This window comes from Vanessa cardui, chromosome 8 (assembly GCF_905220365.1).
Source record: "Vanessa cardui chromosome 8, ilVanCard2.1, whole genome shotgun sequence".
Classification (NCBI taxonomy): Eukaryota; Metazoa; Arthropoda; class Insecta; order Lepidoptera; family Nymphalidae; genus Vanessa; species Vanessa cardui.
The window spans coordinates 10,682,249-10,700,141 of record NC_061130.1 but is presented as its reverse complement, the minus strand read 5'-3'; the positions used below and the strand labels follow the sequence as shown (position 1 = coordinate 10,700,141).

The 17,893-nt window shown below is 34.4% G+C and overlaps 1 protein-coding gene across 1 annotated transcript; it reads right to left on the bottom strand.

Annotated features, from left to right (window-relative positions):
• Positions 1–966: 966 nt before the first annotated feature.
• LOC124531780 lies at positions 967–2,702 on the bottom strand. Its single transcript, XM_047106306.1, has 2 exons — positions 1,042–2,702; positions 967–976 (listed from the first exon to the last, which is right to left on the bottom strand). Exons 1-2 carry the CDS (start codon positions 2,700–2,702, stop codon positions 967–969), a joined length of 1,671 nt encoding a protein of 556 aa, XP_046962262.1.
• Between the last annotated feature and the right edge of the window lie 15,191 nt (positions 2,703–17,893).

Genomic DNA, 17,893 nt, shown 5'->3' with positions numbered 1-17,893 from the left:
GGCCGCATCGCATATCTTCTTTAGAGCCCTTTGCATGCGGCCCGCTAGCTCATCAATGCTAGCGCCCTCCCTTCTATCTGTGGAACACCACCGCTGCACTATGGCAGCCTCCTTGACCAGCTCACGATCCAACTGTCCAACGGACCACATTGGAAGCGTCGTAGGCACCCTTGGGAGTTCTCCAGTCTGCCCCCAACGGTCAGAGTTGGAGATCTCAAATCGGATGTACCTGTGATCCGACAGAGTCTCCACCTCTTCCTCTACTCTCCAATTCAACACTCTGCGCGCTGCAACAGGAGTGGCGAACGAAAGGTCCACAACGGATCCGCCCTGCTGGCGCACGCAGGTGTGAACCTGCCCCCTGTTGAGTAGGGATAGGCTGGATAACAGGGCCCACACTTGGACAGCTCTCCCTCGTGGGTTCGTAGCAGGATTTCCCCAGGCTCGCGATTTTGCATTGAAGTCGCCGAGAACCACAACTTGTCTAGGCGAACGTCTGGCCACCGCAGCTCTGAGAAAGCCGAGATGATTTTCAAATTCCGCCAGGCTGCGGTTAGGGGAGAAATACGTGCCAACAATTACGTACTCTCTCCAACCCACCACCACGTAGCCCGAGCCCCTCTCGATGAGTGAGAGAGGAGGCCCCGTTCCGCTCCTCGTGAGGACCGCCACGGTGCCGTCCACGTCTCCTACCCAGTGAGGTAGGGGAGGGACATAATAGGGCTCATAGGCCACAGCCAGGTCGATCCCCCACTCCGCCATGGACTGCAGCAGTAGGTCCTGAGCCCCGGCACAGTGGTTAAGATTTGTTTGGAGAAAGCTGAATTCAGTGCTCATGTCGACATTGCAGCTTCCTCCTCGGCTTGGCGCCGTCCAGCGTTGGTAGTGGTGTGGGTGCTTAAGGCCATCTTACCCTTCGTGATGGGAGGGTTGCACTCTCTCGATCCCATCAGGTGCCCAGAGGGCTTACCAGCGTCTACGCATACCGCACAGCGTAGCTTCCCAGTGCATTCGGCCGATTTGTGCCCTTCGGCACCACACCGGTAGCAGAGGCTGCCTCGTTCAACACTAAATGGGCAGAGCGCCTTGGTGTGGCCAAGGCCCATGCACTTGAAACAGCGCAGAGGGCGCTGCTCCAGTACGTACACCCTGGCCGAGCTCCACCCGACCAAGAGTCGACCATTGTTAGATAGCTTCTTCGCCACAGCTATTGGACATGTTACGCGGACCATACCCATGTATCCGGGTCCACGTAACACCTCTCCACACTTAACTGCCTCAATGGGGCAACTCCCCTCGCGAGCGACTGCGGCGATGACTTTCTCTTTCGTGACGGAGTCGTCGAGCCCCGTCACCTTAATATCCACCCTTTTAATGGGACGGACGACGTTGGCTACCCCATCCAGCACCGTACGGAGTTTGTCGGCCAGCTTCTCTGCCTGTTCCGACTGTGCTCTCGGTAGTTCCAACACTCTGGCCCCAGTTACCGAGCGTCGGACTTTGAGGCCACCACTTATCCCGAGATCCTGAAGTTTCACGCCCTGCTCGGCGCGCTCCAAGATCTGAGCATACGTGACACCCTTTTGTTCCGCTTCCGGCTGCAACGTTACCACAACTGCAGCTGTACGTGGGGCGACCAGCTTGGGCTTAGCCACTTGAGGTGCCTTAGACGCAGACGTCGAGATTCTTTCAGCAGAGGGGGAAGCCTTATTCCCCTTCTTCCCCTTTTTGACCACAGTGGACCAGGACGTCTCCTGAGCCATCTGTGGCGAAATCGTCTCCGGCGCTATCGGAGCAATAGGAGCCGTTGGAGCAGCTGGTGGCGTCTGCTTATGTGTGGGAGCAGATTTCGGCTGCGGAGCCGGATGGGCCACCTGTGCATTCGAATGCGTGTGTTGCTGCTGTAGCTCCCGCCTTTTATCCGCAGCTAGCGGGGGGCGCTGTATCTTCGCAGGCGGGAGCCGGTCCTCCAATTTTGTAATTTGGGCTTTGAAGATATCGCCGATCGATGAGATTAAGGAGGTCTTAAACTTCTCCAACGTCTGAGCATCCTGGGCAGAGCCGGTGGACGTCTCATTTGCCACTGCCACCGTGGTCCGCATCTCCGCGAACTCACGGCGATGAGCCTTTAACTCAGACTTGAGGCTATCGATCTCTTTACGCAGCCGGCCATTATCGGCGCGGAGTTTTCGCGTCTCATCCGCCTCAGTCCGCGATGCCAGGGCATCTACAATTCCCTGAAGTGCAGCTGCTGAATCCCTCAGTTTTTTAGCGTATCCTCCTTTTAGATTGGAGGATTTTTGCGCCACCTCCAAGATGAGGGCTGCGCTGCGGCCGGCCTCAGCGCGAAGTTCCTCCGTGCCCATCTTAGCAGGAGTTTCTTTTGCATCCGAAGCGGATTCTTCGGAGCCCAAGACAACTTCCGAAACATTCTTTCGGAACGCTCTACTTCTCAAAGAGCGCTCAAAAGCCTCCTCCCTGGCCTCGGCGACCCTCGCCTTAAGCTCAGCCTTAGCCCGAGCGAGGTCACTACCGCGGCCCCTCGAAGCCGTTTTTCCACGAGTTGCCGGTGTGCATTTCGCAGCTGTACGTATCTCCGTCTCTGTCTCAGTTTCTGAATCAGAGTTAAAAATTGCGAGACTCCTATAAGGCCGTTTACGGCCAGCTAAGGCGTCGGACGACAATTCGGTATCGACGTCCATCGCCAACAACAAACAATAAAAACAACACTCGGAACAACAACCAACGACAACAACGACAACAACGACAAACAACAACAATAAGAGAAAATAGGTCTATGAAAGACCTATTACCAAACAACAAAACCAATCGTCAAAGCAAAACAAAGTCCATTCACAAGCCAAGTTCAATATTATAACGCGACAGAAAAACAGAAACCAATAAACAAGCGAGGGTAATTGTAAAAAACTTCCGAGAAACATTGATAAAAACAATATAATTCCGACACGACTGCACGGCACGACGGCTCGAGCGCAATGCTTAGTACTAGTTGTTATTGCGGCAATAGAAATACATCATCTATAAAAATTCAAATGTCAAACTCTCACTTTTCATGTGATAGATGGCCAAACGGACAGACGGACAGCGAAGTCTTAGGAATAGGGCCCGTTTTATCCCTTGCGTATGAAACCCTGAAAAGACAGTTTATGTTTAAGTTTTGATAGTAAGGTACATTTTTCACATTACTTTAAAAGTATTTAGCAACGATGTGTACATATACTATTTAACTGAAGTCTTATCTGATTCATAAATACGAATTAATTATTAAAGAAATAAAAAAATAAAGGATAATATTAATCAACAAAAGATTATATTTGTATTATGTACGAGTAAGTTTTATATTATCATACCAGATATAGTATTATCTATACTTATAATAAATCTGTAGAGATGTCAATTCTGTACATGAAATATTTTTACAAAATAACTATCAGGGGGTGATTAGGGGTCGATACTGATGGCAAAAATGCAATCAGTAAAATTTTTGTCTGTCTGTCTGTCTGTCCATATAACCGTTATAGAAACAAAAACTACTCGACGGATTTTAACGAAACTTGGTGCAATAATTTTTCATACTCCTGAGCTGGTTATAGTATACTTTTCATCACGTTAAAGTCCATAGGAGCAGAGCAGTGAAGGGAAATGTCTGAAAAACGGGAGAAGTTACCCCATATTTTGAGCTTCCGTCGCGTGTTTAGCCTTAATGGTTAAATCTATACAGAAATGATGTACTACGAAAATGTTCTCCTTAAAATTATACAAAAAATATCCCATGACAGCCTATGTCTATCTTTTATGGTTGACTTACAATAACACGTGTCACTCCCAATAGCGTAGTAGTTCGAAGCTTTCTGATTATATTTGTCTATTCCTACGATTATAACACTCTCAATCATCCCAAATTACAAAAGTTAACAGTATTAACTATTTCATAAAAATAAAATCATACAAATCGGTATAGAAATACCAAAGTTATACATAAAATACGCTAATAATAAAGCTATTGCACGTCAGTACTAAATCTATACTATTATATAAATCTCTAGAGTTTGTCTGTACACTTATTTTTGTCGTAATTCGTCATAACTATGTTCTTTTACTGACTTAATTTTTACCATTTTTGAAATTTTGGTGTGTCTGTATCTTTATAAAAATTGGCATACAGGAAAAACACGTACTTGCGCAAATCATAGGCGATCTATACATACAAAAGTATATATATAGATAGCGAAAAGGATGTTTTTGTATGTGTGTCATCGATAAACTCAGAAACTATTTGATCGATCATTATGAAAATTGGTATGTTTATCTATTGTGTTATGGAGAAAGTAATTATTTCATCCGTATCATTAAAAATAACCAACAGATGGCCCTTACGTGTATCACGATGCACTTATATTCCGATCAACCGATAATTATAAAATATGAAATAAAAAATGAAAATCTATTCAAAAAGCATAACAACTAACTTAATTTCCGTCATATGCCAATAAACATAAAATAATCACAACAATAATAATTGTCATTTTAAAATGAGATAATTATTATAAATTACATATATGGGAAGAAGTGATTAGCTGTTCTGATTATAAGAAATTAAACAATAATCGTTACTGGTAAGTATACTCATAACTCCAATAACAATGAATCTTTAGTAAAATGTAAACGTAAGACACATAACCAAAAAGAAAACAACTTATTTATATAAATTGAAACCACCATGCCATTGAAGAAATAGAAGATCGTAATGTCAACAATATATGCGTAGCGTCATCCAAAAGAGCTACGGAAACAACACACCAACAAGAAATACGTTTAGAAACAAATAGAATCCGAATTTCTACTTTAAGAGCTGCCAAAACAGTTAGTCAACGAAATGTTCAAGTTCCAGATCTTCGAACAAGCATCCTTATCGAGAGATACTGATAAACCTGACAAGCCCAATGACTGGATGATGAACGATTAAAATAGACTAAGTCAAGAACTAGAACCAATCTCAATAAATCAACCTTCAATTACTATATAGGTTATGATAACAAGATGAATCCCGATGTGATCATTGGTTCAATGAATATAGTATGCCCATATTGTCACGCTAAACAAACTGATGGTAAATGCTACTCCACTGGTAAAATGTATTTACCACAACTGGTTGAATCATCAGAACCTTTTCTTACCTACGTGACGGGAACTATTAAGGAGTCTAAATATTTCCTTCAGTATATTAGAAATTACAATTCATGCTTTTAAATGACATCTTTTGGAGCAACAAATATTGTACAATTCAATAATTTCGCGTCTACGCTTAAAGTGTATCATGTGATTGGTTCACTTCTTCCATTATCTAAATAAAATCCCCAATCTCTGGACATTTATTTCACGGACAACGTAGAAAAAGATTGATCTTTGATGCATGTACAGTACCACAACTAATCGAGAAATAATCGCTAAATTTAGGATTATGCCTAAAACTGCTCTAGAAAGTGAAAAAACAAATGATTCAAAGTAATTATCAATGCAGATAGAACGCAGAGCATAAAAGGCGTATTAAAGCTTCCATAGCTCCTCAAGTCACAGCTGTAATTGTCGGTACAGAAATTACATAACGAGGTATTGTTATCACTAAGCGACACAAAAACAATCAAGGTGTCGCTGAAAAATATCAATCGTATGACAATTATTACGATTATCCAATTATGATAATGCGAGCAGAAGATGGATATCATCTCGGACTGTATCAAAATAATCTCACGACTGACTCTATGACATCGAAGAGTTAGATTTTTATACGTATCGTATTATTAGAGATAATTAATCTAACCATATTCTGAAGTATCGTCAACTGTTTTAACAATTCATTGTTGACATGTACGCTATGGTCGAGAACGAACGATTAAATTACATTCGATGCAACCAATCAAAACTTCAAGCCAAAGGGTACATTTATTTACGTGATACATACAGATGACAAGGTTGTAAATGTAATGAATAGAACCGGATAATAGAGGACGTTTTTGTGTGATACAAACTTTTCTAGACTATAGAAATTTAATTAAAATTTTCATCGTACCAACTTTACATTGAGATTACACCAACAAAAACATTCTCATAAATCATATCTGTTTCCGGATTCAAAAAAAGACGATATGATCTTGATAAATAAGTTTATGGGTGTTATGACCAATCTGCAGCCTATCGAGAACATCATTGACGAATATTAAATGAAATAATTTTTAAGTATTTGATTAGAGCTCGCATGTTTCTTGATTATTTGTACATGCTATCAGTAATTAATTACAACATTAAAAATTAAAAAAATATTTTTCTACGACTAATGCCCAGCGAAGCGGGCGGGTATAGCTAGTAAACAATAAAATTACTATAAAACCTGAATGTAAATTGACACCGTCATTGAAATAAAAAATAATTGCGCAAAACTGAAAATAAGATATTACATTATCGAGTTCGCGAGTGAATAAAATGTATATAATAGAAAAGAATATTAAAAACGTGATAAGCCGCTTTGAGTTAGCAAAACGTACGAAATATATTTAACTGTATAATACTGTAACAATAGACTGCTTGTATTTAATTATACATGTATCTTTTGTAAGTACGTATATGTAATGTAATTTTGAAGGTTATTTTTATAAGGATTCCGATCGACGAAAATTTTTTATTTGCAAGAACATATTTTATGAAATAGGAAACTTAGATATATATCAGATATAGACTTAACATTGATTTTTAATTTCCTTACAATATTTTGTTTAATATTCGTAAACCTCATCGCCGTTCGGATATTTAATGTAAAGATTAATTTTGTCATAATGATATCGCCCTTTGTACTTTGTTTTTCTTTATTATTTACTTTTTCGTATCTTGCTGTACAATAAAGTATTTTGTATTATATTATTAAAATACAGGCTAAACAGCTCAATAGGTCGTAGGTTCTCTCTTCATTCACTCCTGCTACCTATAAGCTTAAGATAACAAAATATCAATATCACAAATATCATACTTGCGTTGCAAGTTTCCTTAAAATAGTAAATGTAGTTGATATGTTAAATAGCTCGCAAATGCCCAACAGTCTAGAATACGATTCTATTTTAGTTTAAAGTTTGGCACCAAGTTTCTAGTTCTGAAAAGTCATTACATTCTTCCCGGCACAAGGTATTCGTTTTTATAATATGATTCCTATTATATTTTCGACTTCACCTAATAATAAAATTAAATCTTTTGTTAAAGAATGTTCTATACATAAATATGTAATTAATGAATTTGAGAAGTAGTAACGACTTAATTTCGCTTACTAGAAACTTGAGTACTAACCGACTATTAATAAGTATTTATATGTATCTAATTAAAAAAATATATAATGTTATTAGGAAATTAGTGATGCAGAATTTAATCCACCGCACCACTCCACTGCGGTTAGGCGGTGACGTAATACGTGTCACAAACTATTTTAATGCATACGAGGTACTTTCTCTAACGTATTCTATCGGCAAACAAGTAGTATTGCTATGTTGCGGTTTGAAGGGCTAGTGAGCCAAACCAACAACAGGCATAAAAGACAGAAAATCTTAATTACAAAGGTTGATTGTGCATTGGTGATGTAAGGAATGGATAATATTTCTTACATAAAATAAATACACGTATAAAATAAATACGTAAATACTGAAAAATGTTATAGTATGTTGATTTCCATTTGATGGTTTGCTTTGCTGATAAGCAAGGGACGAATTAATAACATGAAAGTATATGAAATTTGAAAATGTGATCTATATTTTCTATTCTCTGCTGTCTTAGACTTAAACTAACTTCAGTGTGATAGATATCAAGAAAAAACATACAAATCTAATTCTTATAAATAGCTAGTTGTATCTAAAAGTACCATAATATACTCCTTTCCTTGTATCTCTAGGGAAAATTAAAAAGTATTTATATATCTAGATAAAGTGTCACAATACAAAAGAACTAAAACATACGAGCCTAATTTATTATCTCAGTGTGCGTGACAGCTACATAAACTTGACACTCGATAAACCTCATAATACTTTACTAGTGTGCGGTTACGTTGTCGACACATTTTTCTTTGCGCTCTCAGCATTCAGACAGTCTATGTAGATATATGTATAAATAATCATAGAATTCAGGATATTATCTTTACGTTACTTTGAAACATATACCGGCATAGTTTTAAAATATAGACCCATAATCTTGAATTGTCTTGCATGTAAGTGTATTTCTTAGATTGGCTGGCGCAGATTTCCCTGCGACTCATTACTGCGCTATGGGTCTTTGAGTGTCGTTCAAACATTTGAATAGGATATATACCTACAATACATACATATTCGCAACTTCATTTCATTGTTGGTAGATCTAAAGTATATATCTATAGTAACACTCAATAAGATTACCTAGTCTTTTCTAAACATTTAATAAAGAGAAACAATATTTTTATTTGTATCTCTCAGCATGAGATTAAACTGTCAAGAATAAATAAGAAAGTCTAGCATTTATAGCTTTTGGCGGATTATTCTAGAAAGTAATTATCATACGTTAGTTCACATATGTTGTTGATTCCGCATTTCTGCCAGGAGTTCTGCATTACGTTGCTCGCGCCCTCTGGGACTAAACATTTGCTTTCATGAATACCTTACCATAATAGACGCTGCGAACCTTAGCCATAAAAGCAACAATGTAAATTTAATCTTGATTCTCATTCTAAATTATGCGAATTTTGCGTTCATTCTATTTTTATTATTTATATTTAAACGAAATAGAAAAAGTATGTTTGTGTTTGAGATTATTCTTAAATAGATCAAATGCTCTTAGGACTTGTAATATCGAGTTTATAAGAATATCGCTTTATTCAGAGAGATATTCCGATGCAAATTGAATAATTTTGTTTTTGATTAAGTTTCGTAGCGGGACAAAAAGTTCATATTGTGTCAATTTAACTTCTAATCACTTTTTAAATACGTTAGTAGCGAGACGAGCCCGTGATCAACGAATAAATTTGAATTTATTAACAAACTGATTTCCCTCCGCCCATTTCGCCGACAGTTCAAGGGGAACTTAATTGATTTTTTTGTATTCTATCGCTTCTGTAAAACGGAAATTATAGAATACTCATTAAATATTAATTTGCTGTATGTGATTAAATAAAATTGAACAGAGTAGATTCACATGTTCATATAAAAACAAAAAATTATACACAACGAAACAAAAATATGCTATCCTTGAACGAATGGCTGGTTTTTAAAGGAGTTAGGAGAAATGTTTAGGCGGAAAACGTTAAGCCGTGAATTTTACAGAAATTTTTCAATTTATCTTTGACAATTACTATTCCTTTATGATAAGTGTATCCAGATTAAAGGACCTACATATGTAGACATGGATTGGCCATAATAGGGCCAAGATACCTTAGCACCAAATATAAAAGTTGATGTTTTGTGATTAATTCTCAGTATTAACTTTCTTCCATATACATACTGAATGAAATTGTTTTACGCAGTAGATTTTGAAAGAGTTTCTCGATCAATTTGAACGTACGACTGTTCTGCGATCGTAAGTGCATTGCATTTAAAGATTTAAAACATGTGAATCTTTTGCCCAGGTGCTCAAATTGATTTCATATTATAGTTCGATCACGTGGGAAATTTAAACTATCTTATGACATTGTGATATAGATACTTGTTATTTTTTTCAGTAAAATAAATTCAAAGACTAGCGTGTGACTGTAGTTTATGACCTTCGCATAATAAATTTACTATGAGTACGATTTTTATATTCTTTATTTGAGTTCCGAATTATTTATAATATATGCATTTAAAATAATTCACAACCTATAAAGACACAAATTCAACAATTGTTGAAACAACATTTTCTACTTGAAATTTCAATGGATTGATGTACTTATGGACTTATAGAATATAACCCGCCCCGGCTTCGCACGGGTGCAATGCTTTTACTAAATGTACTAATTTCTTGTTTCTTGCTATATTATCCTTGTATACAAAAACCATCCTCTCGAATCACTCTATATATTTAAAGCATCAAAATACGTTGCGTAATTTTAAAGATCTATGCATACATAGGGACAGACAGCGGTAAGCGACTTTGTTTTATGCTATGTAATGATGTTTAAAACCACTCTCGCTATAATCTGAACATCGAGAAAGCCATCCAGACTATGATAAACAGCTATTAAGAATATGTACAAAAAGTAAAGTCATACTGATAACCTTTGAAGTCGGCTATTAAATGATTATTCACAAATCTCACATCACTGACATTTCAGAAGTAAACATTTTTTACAGTTGTAGATTAAATCACCACGGACTATAAACACATGAGTAATAATCATTCCATCTGAAACAAAATTTAAGAGACTGTTCCCAAGAAAAAACATCTTGGGCATGCAAAATACCTAACAATATTCTACTACCGTACTTTGATGAGCTACGTTTATAGAAATATAATTTATTATTTAAACAAAAGTGCCTTGAAATGCCGGAGGTTTAATGCACGCATTCCTCTGTTATTAAACCGGCGAGTCCGGAACAAAGGAAGCAGTGGAGCGTCGATTGATAATTAATATTGTTTTATTATAAGCTCCGTATCTCGACGGAGCAACGCGGCCCGCCAAATTCTAACGCATTCATGCGTGATAATACAGTAATGGTATTACATTTAGACTAATTTAAGCACGGTTTTATTGCAATACGCTTTGATTATGATTTTTGTTTTCATTATAAAATCAGTGAATTTTAAAATATAACTTACCTATAGGTATATGATGAAAAGGTATATGATTAAATGTACTAAAATCTATAGTGATGAATTGGGAAGAAACATGGGTGTTTGGCTCAATGACATGTGTAAGGGACAATCAGTATCAAATTATTGTATGCCGGGTGCAAGTTATTCCCATATTATGAATAGTATTTTGAAAAGTACTCATTGTCCCAATACTACACTAATTATATTAGTTGGGAGAAGGGGAAATGTAAACAAAAAAATTCTTGAAAATTATTATTCTAAATTATCAAATTTAAATGTGGATAGAATATTAATGTTCACATTTCCTTATATTAAAGATGTGCCACAGGGAAATTCTATTAGATTTAAATTAAATAATATGTTACATATCATGTCAAATACTTATTATGTAACAAAAAATGATATATGTAATAAAATAAAACTAATTGACATTAATAACATAATTAATTATAATTCTTGTATATTGACATGTGATAGGTGTCACCTATCTAATTTTTATAAGAGACAGATAGCTAGTTTGCTATCATATTTTATTATTAAAAAATCAACCAATGGTTTGGTTGACCAGACAACTGCTTCTATTGAGCAGTATAATAATAACAATTTAAGACCATATATTTTGGAACATGTTCCAAGTAATTTAAATTAAGTTCTAAGACAATAGAGGTAGTCTCTGGCAACGATAATAATTCTAACTATAATTGTAAAAAAATAGTTACTATAGAAGCCAATAAAAATAATAAGAAAGTAAATAACAAAAAAATTGTAAATCTGGTGCACCAAAATATTCAAGGAATGTTAGGGAAAGACTTAGAAATTGAATTATTTTTGACCTGTAATGGCATTGATATTTTGTGTTTAACTGAACATTGGCTTCTAAATTATCAGGTTATGTTTAACTTTAGTGGGCACCAGATTGCTAGTCTGTTCAGTAGAAATAAAGCTATACGTGGTGGCTCTTTAATACTCCTGTGTAAAAATATAAAATTTAAAGAACGTAAAGATATTGTGAGCCTTTCTATTGAGCAAACTATAGAAATAGCCTGTGCAGAGCTTGAGCGTGTCATTGTTGTATGCGTATACAGGCCCCCTAGTGGATTATATGAATTGTTTGAAAATATATTGGACAATGTTCTATCTAAATTATCTGGATCTAATAAAGAAATTATTGTTTGTGGAGATTTTAATATAAATTTATTGCATAATTCAACCACAAGTATTAGATTCAGATCTTTGTTAAGTTCATATAATCTGGTAAATCTGTTCTTAGAACCAACTAGAATAACAGATTCCACAGCAACTTGCATTGATAACATATTTGCTACCTATATTCCACAAAACAAAATTATTATTAATAACCTAAGTTCAGATCATTGTGGACAACAAGCCTTATTTAATTTTCATGTTAAAAAAATAAGTACTTCTGAAAAGATAATGTTTGTTCCTTTGACCGCAAGTCGTATTGAGAAGTTTAGAAGTAATATTATGGCTAATCTCCCTCACATACATTTCAGTGATAATCCCAATGTATTATATAACAATCTATTTAAATTAATTAAAAACAGTTTTAAATCTATATTCACTTCTAAAACAGTTAATACAAAAAACTTTTTAAAATTCAGTGATTGGGCGACTATTGGAATTCATAAAAGTAGGCAACGTATGTATGAGCTTTACAATGAAAGAACGTACAATCATAGTGCCACTTTTGCCAATTATGTAAGTAACTATTCTAAATTATTTAAAAAAGTGTGCTTTTTGGCAAAATCATTAACTATAAAAAATAAAATTAAGAATGCACATAACAAGATAAAAATGACTTGGAAAATTATTAATTGTGAAACTGGTAGAGTTGGCAGTTGCAACTCCGAATTGAGCCTGAATTATAATAATAAAGTAGTAAATAGTCAAAAGGAAGTTGCTACAGTTTTTGAAAAATTTTTTGCTGACATACCAGTTTTGACAACTAAGTCACTTATATCTTCTCCAGATGTTGCCGAGTCATTGATGAAAGAAAATGTAAGAGCTTGTAAATCTAACTTTAATTTTACCCTTGTAAACCCCAACGACATAATACGCGCCTTTAAGTCACTAGACTTGGTTCGATTCCCGGCCGAGTAGATGAAGAAAAAAAGGTAATTAATTTTCTACGTTGTCTTCGGTCTGAGTAATTGTGGTACCGTCGTTAGTACTGATTTTCCATAACACAAGTGCTATAGCTACTTACATTGAGATCAGAGTAATGTATGTTGTTGTCCAATATTTATTTATTTAATTATATATATCAATACAATATAATTGTAAACTCCCATGTAAAAGATTATTTTCTATCATAACATATATTATGAGTAAATCTCAAATATAATTATTTAATAGTAGCATATTAGTAAAATTGATCAAACTATTCTACACGGCTTTCATTTCATTGGTGTAATAAAAAATAATAAAAATAAACTTATCATAGGACATATGGAATATTACAAGCGTCTAAAATATTTTATTCAAAAATATCTCAACCATAAGCCATTACGAATTTCACTATCTTAAGAACATGACTTTTTAAATATTCTAATGTGCAAAATAAGTTCAACGGCCGTTATAATGGTACAGTAATGGTTATAGCATTTTTACATTACATCTAATCGAGATTTCAACCCTTACTTGACAGGCGATATTAACCTTGCCAAATAGATAGACGTTATCTCCTCTGCCAAAATATAAATAAAATTTATAAAGGTTTGTGTTTGTATTTCGCATTTGGAAAATGAAATTTATCTTTTTTATAATAATAATAACTCTTATGAAAATATTTTAAGTAAGTAATATATATTTATTTATTTTAAAGGTATAATGTAATCTTATGTCAAGATGGTCCAAAAAAGAAAGGGAACTCTAAGAATAGTTTAAATACGAGCGGAAAACCACTTGCGTGCGTTTTCTCTTGCTTATTTTGTGTCTGTAATAATCCATCCCCTACGTCGTGAAGTTTTCTCGCCATATTTTCCTGATGTTGTTTCTCATGAGAATCTTATTAGAAAATTAGAATACGTTCCAATAGCCGTCTCATTAATAGAATATGTTTTTACTTACCAGAGCATAAAAGTATTATTGTGACTGATTTGAAGGTCAAGTGGATGGATTTAATAGAGGATTTCCTTCACATTTATTACCAAAAGTTAAAACTTATAATGACTTTAATAATTTTCAATGTCACATATCAAGTCCGATAAAATAATTCAAGTCAATTAAATGCCACAAATGGCACACATACATTAGTGCAAAGGTAGACTTAAAGTCAAACTCCTATAAGTTACTTTTGCTAGCTATAAAATCGTAATAAAATTTTAAATAAAGATTTAAAAAAGGAATTTAAAGTCATTATTCGAATAAGTAACAATCAGTTTGATATTATTTCTTTTTTTTTTAAGTATGAATACATATTTAATAATTCAAATATATTATTTTGTATATAAAGGAAATAATAAATAATTTGTAGCCGAAGATCGATCACAGTGGCATGCTATTGGAAAAGGCTTTTATATGTCCTATGTTATGATAATGACGATGATTTTGTATATTCAAGAATCGAAAAGATTTACAATATTATTGGGAAGTTGTATACATTCCTTGATAAATCGTATACATCGAGTGACGTAATTTTTCGCCTACCTTTTGTAAATTAAAAAAAAAAAAGATAAAATGTTAAATTATCGTGTGTGAATTTTCGTGCTAAATTTTACATTATAAATGACCCAAGTCTAGAGTGGCAGAACCTCGGTTCGGGTCGACGCCGCCTCGTTGATTGATTGCGGCGGAGACCTCACATCTATTGCATAGCTAATTGGAGTTTTAATTGCATGCGTTACTTTTCTTTGTACACATATCAATTGTCGTATAAAATATTTTATGAATTTATGTATTCAATTGTTTAGAACGAACAGAACAGTATATTATACATATAATATTATACCTAATATAAGGGTTAAATTATTATTATTACATGTGCTATCTGACTCAATATAGGAAATAAAATTACATATATTTATATTAAATATAATAATAATAATTCATTTATTTTCAGACAATAATAGTCCATATTTGTTAGTATACAATTTAACTTATTCTATGTTAGTATTACATAATTAATATTTATTTATTTAAATATATGCAAATTTAAAAATTAAATATATATTAAATGTATGCAATAAAATAACATATATATTAAATATATGTAATTTTATTTCCTATATTCAGAAGAAAATATTTACGTATATTACGTATTTTTCAATCTCTATGTAATTATTTTGAAGCATATTAAAAAAAATATTTGAAGTTATATATCTGCGTATCGTATCTGCTTTAGTGTAGCCTGTCCTCTGCTACGATGTTTTGTGTATTTGTTTTTGCAATAATATATATTGTAAGCCTATAAATTACTTTTAATAAAATATTTATAAATTATCGTTAAAGGTTGTATAACTTCTGGCGATTACTTTAAATTCAATCACATAAATAAATGTAATGAATACTTTTTGGTTTGATATGATATTTTTAATAAATAAAAAAGTAGAAAAAGAATATTTTAAAATTTGACATAAAGTGTACATCAGATTTAGAAAACTAAAGATAAGAAACGAATGTAATACAAACTGGAGAAATAAAATATTATATAATGTTAAATATTGTTAATTATTTAATGGGCCCGAATATATGAAGCTGAGTTTACAGCTTCAGAAGTGGGATAAAAGGAAAATAATACCATTTTCTGTTCCACGCCAAAGACGTTGGTTCGATTCACCAGACTCAAGGGTGCGTACGTGACTTAATTAATTTTATTTTTTATATACATATTTTTTTATTTATTTATTTTTTTTTTACATAAAGAATAATAAAATAAAATTTCATTTAAAAAAAAATCAAGATAAAATGCGAATGCCATGGTGTATAGTTATACTGGTAAACTAAATTATCGACATTATATATTTAAAACCTAGTATTATTTGTGTTTTGATTAAACCAAGTTATCTGTATTTATTTCGATCATGGAAAAATAAGATATAAATTAATCTATTTTTTTTTTTTTTTTTGATATGCATATAAAAGCGGTTTCTAAAGCGAAATTTGTTAGTTTCAGTTTTACTGATCATGGATCGAGACGACGATCAGTGTCTAAGCTCTGCCTATGATAGGTTTAGTGCAGACTCAGAAAAACCCAGGTTTGAGGGTCAGAGTCAGAAAGCACTAGACTTAAGGCATGGTACTAGTCATGTGAGTTGGCCAGGAAAACCCAGGTTTGAGGGTCAGGCCAGGAGAACAAGAGATTATTTTTCAGAGCAACCAAGGGTATCGCGAGTACGCCATACCGAGGTGATTTGTGGTAAACAACCTGGCGGAGAGCGTCAGGTTGGAAATGTAGTTCAATGGAGGAATAATATGAACAGATCTCTACGCACACCAGTGAGTGTAACACGAGGGCGGTCGACTAGCACAGATTTTCTAGGATGTGATGATGCAAAAAGGAACAAAAGAGAAGAAGAAGATGAGGTGAATTTAAAATTGAAAGCGAGACATAAGAGGAAGAGAAGTTTTTCGAGTGACTCAGGTGAGCCGGAACCGTCTACTTCAATGCGACGTAAAAATAACAGCTCTGTTACTGAAACTATTTTAGATAAGTTTTTGTCGATATTGCAGTCGGTCAAGAGTTCAGATAAGTTAAAATTAACATTTAACACCAATATTATCCCTGAATTCGACCCTATGTCCAAAGAGCAAACAATTTTAACTTGGCTTACGAAAGTAGAAGAATGTTCTGAAATTTATGGGTGGGAAGATAAGGAAATTATCCATTACGCCATTCCAAAATTAACTGGTGTAGCTAAATCATGGTATCAAAGTTTACCAACGATGAGGTATACGTGGATGGAGTGGAAAAATAAATTGCTTGAATCATTTCCAATACGAGAAGACTATGCTGAACTCTTGACTGAAATGTTGGCTAAGAGGGTTAAGTATGGAGAATCTCTTGAAAAGTATTATTATGCTAAGATAAATTTATTAAATAGATGTAAAATTTATGGTCGTGAGGCTGTAGATTGTTTACTGTATGGCGTTGAAGATAGGGCTGTAAAGGTTGGTGCGCAGGCTGCACAATTTTCAGAACCGGAAAAGGTATTAAAATATTTTAAAACCGTTAAAGTAGGACAGAGTCGTGAAAACTACGAATCGTTTTCTAAATATAAGAATGCTATATCTGTTAGATCCAATGTTTTAAAATTAGATACAAAAAAAATAATATGCTACAACTGCAATGAACCAGGTCATTTTAGATTCAAGTGCAACAAATCTCCTGCTAAGTGTTCTACCTGTGAGAAATCAGGTCACATATCTATTCATTGCTTCAGAAATATAGCTAACAAAGTTCATGTGACAGATGTAAATCCTATTACTGATAGAATCGAAAAACAAGTGGCTCAATTAAGAAATACAGAGGATCACACTGCAAAGTATATAATTTCTATAAAAGTAAACAATTATTTTGTAGATTGTCATTTAGATTTAGGAAGTCAGTGTTCTCTCATTAGGTTAACAAAGGCCAAGGAATGTAATTTAAAAATAATAGTACCAGATGACTTACCAGTCCTCAGAGGCATTGGTGCTAATTTTATTCTTCCGTTAGGTATGGCAAAAGTTTCTGTTGAAGTACAGGGTATAACAAAAACAATAAATATGTATATAGTTGATGATTATGTTATCACCCAATCAGTTCTATTGGGGCATTCTTTTACGGAAAAACCGGATATTATCATTACAAAGACTCCCACTGCAATTATATTTCAAAAGATTCAAACCACTAAAACGCATTTATTAGCAATTAAGGATATGGAAATACCTCCAAATACTTTACGAGCAGTTCAGATCATTGCCGAACCGAGTAAAAATGGTCATGTTTCCGTAAATGGATCTGTAAGAGGTCCGGAAGGGAGAGAATATTACCTTCTTCCGGGAGATTATGAAGTTAAGAACGGTCAAGGTGCACTTTTAGTTTATAACGTCTCTTCTAGCGCGATTACGATCGAAAAGG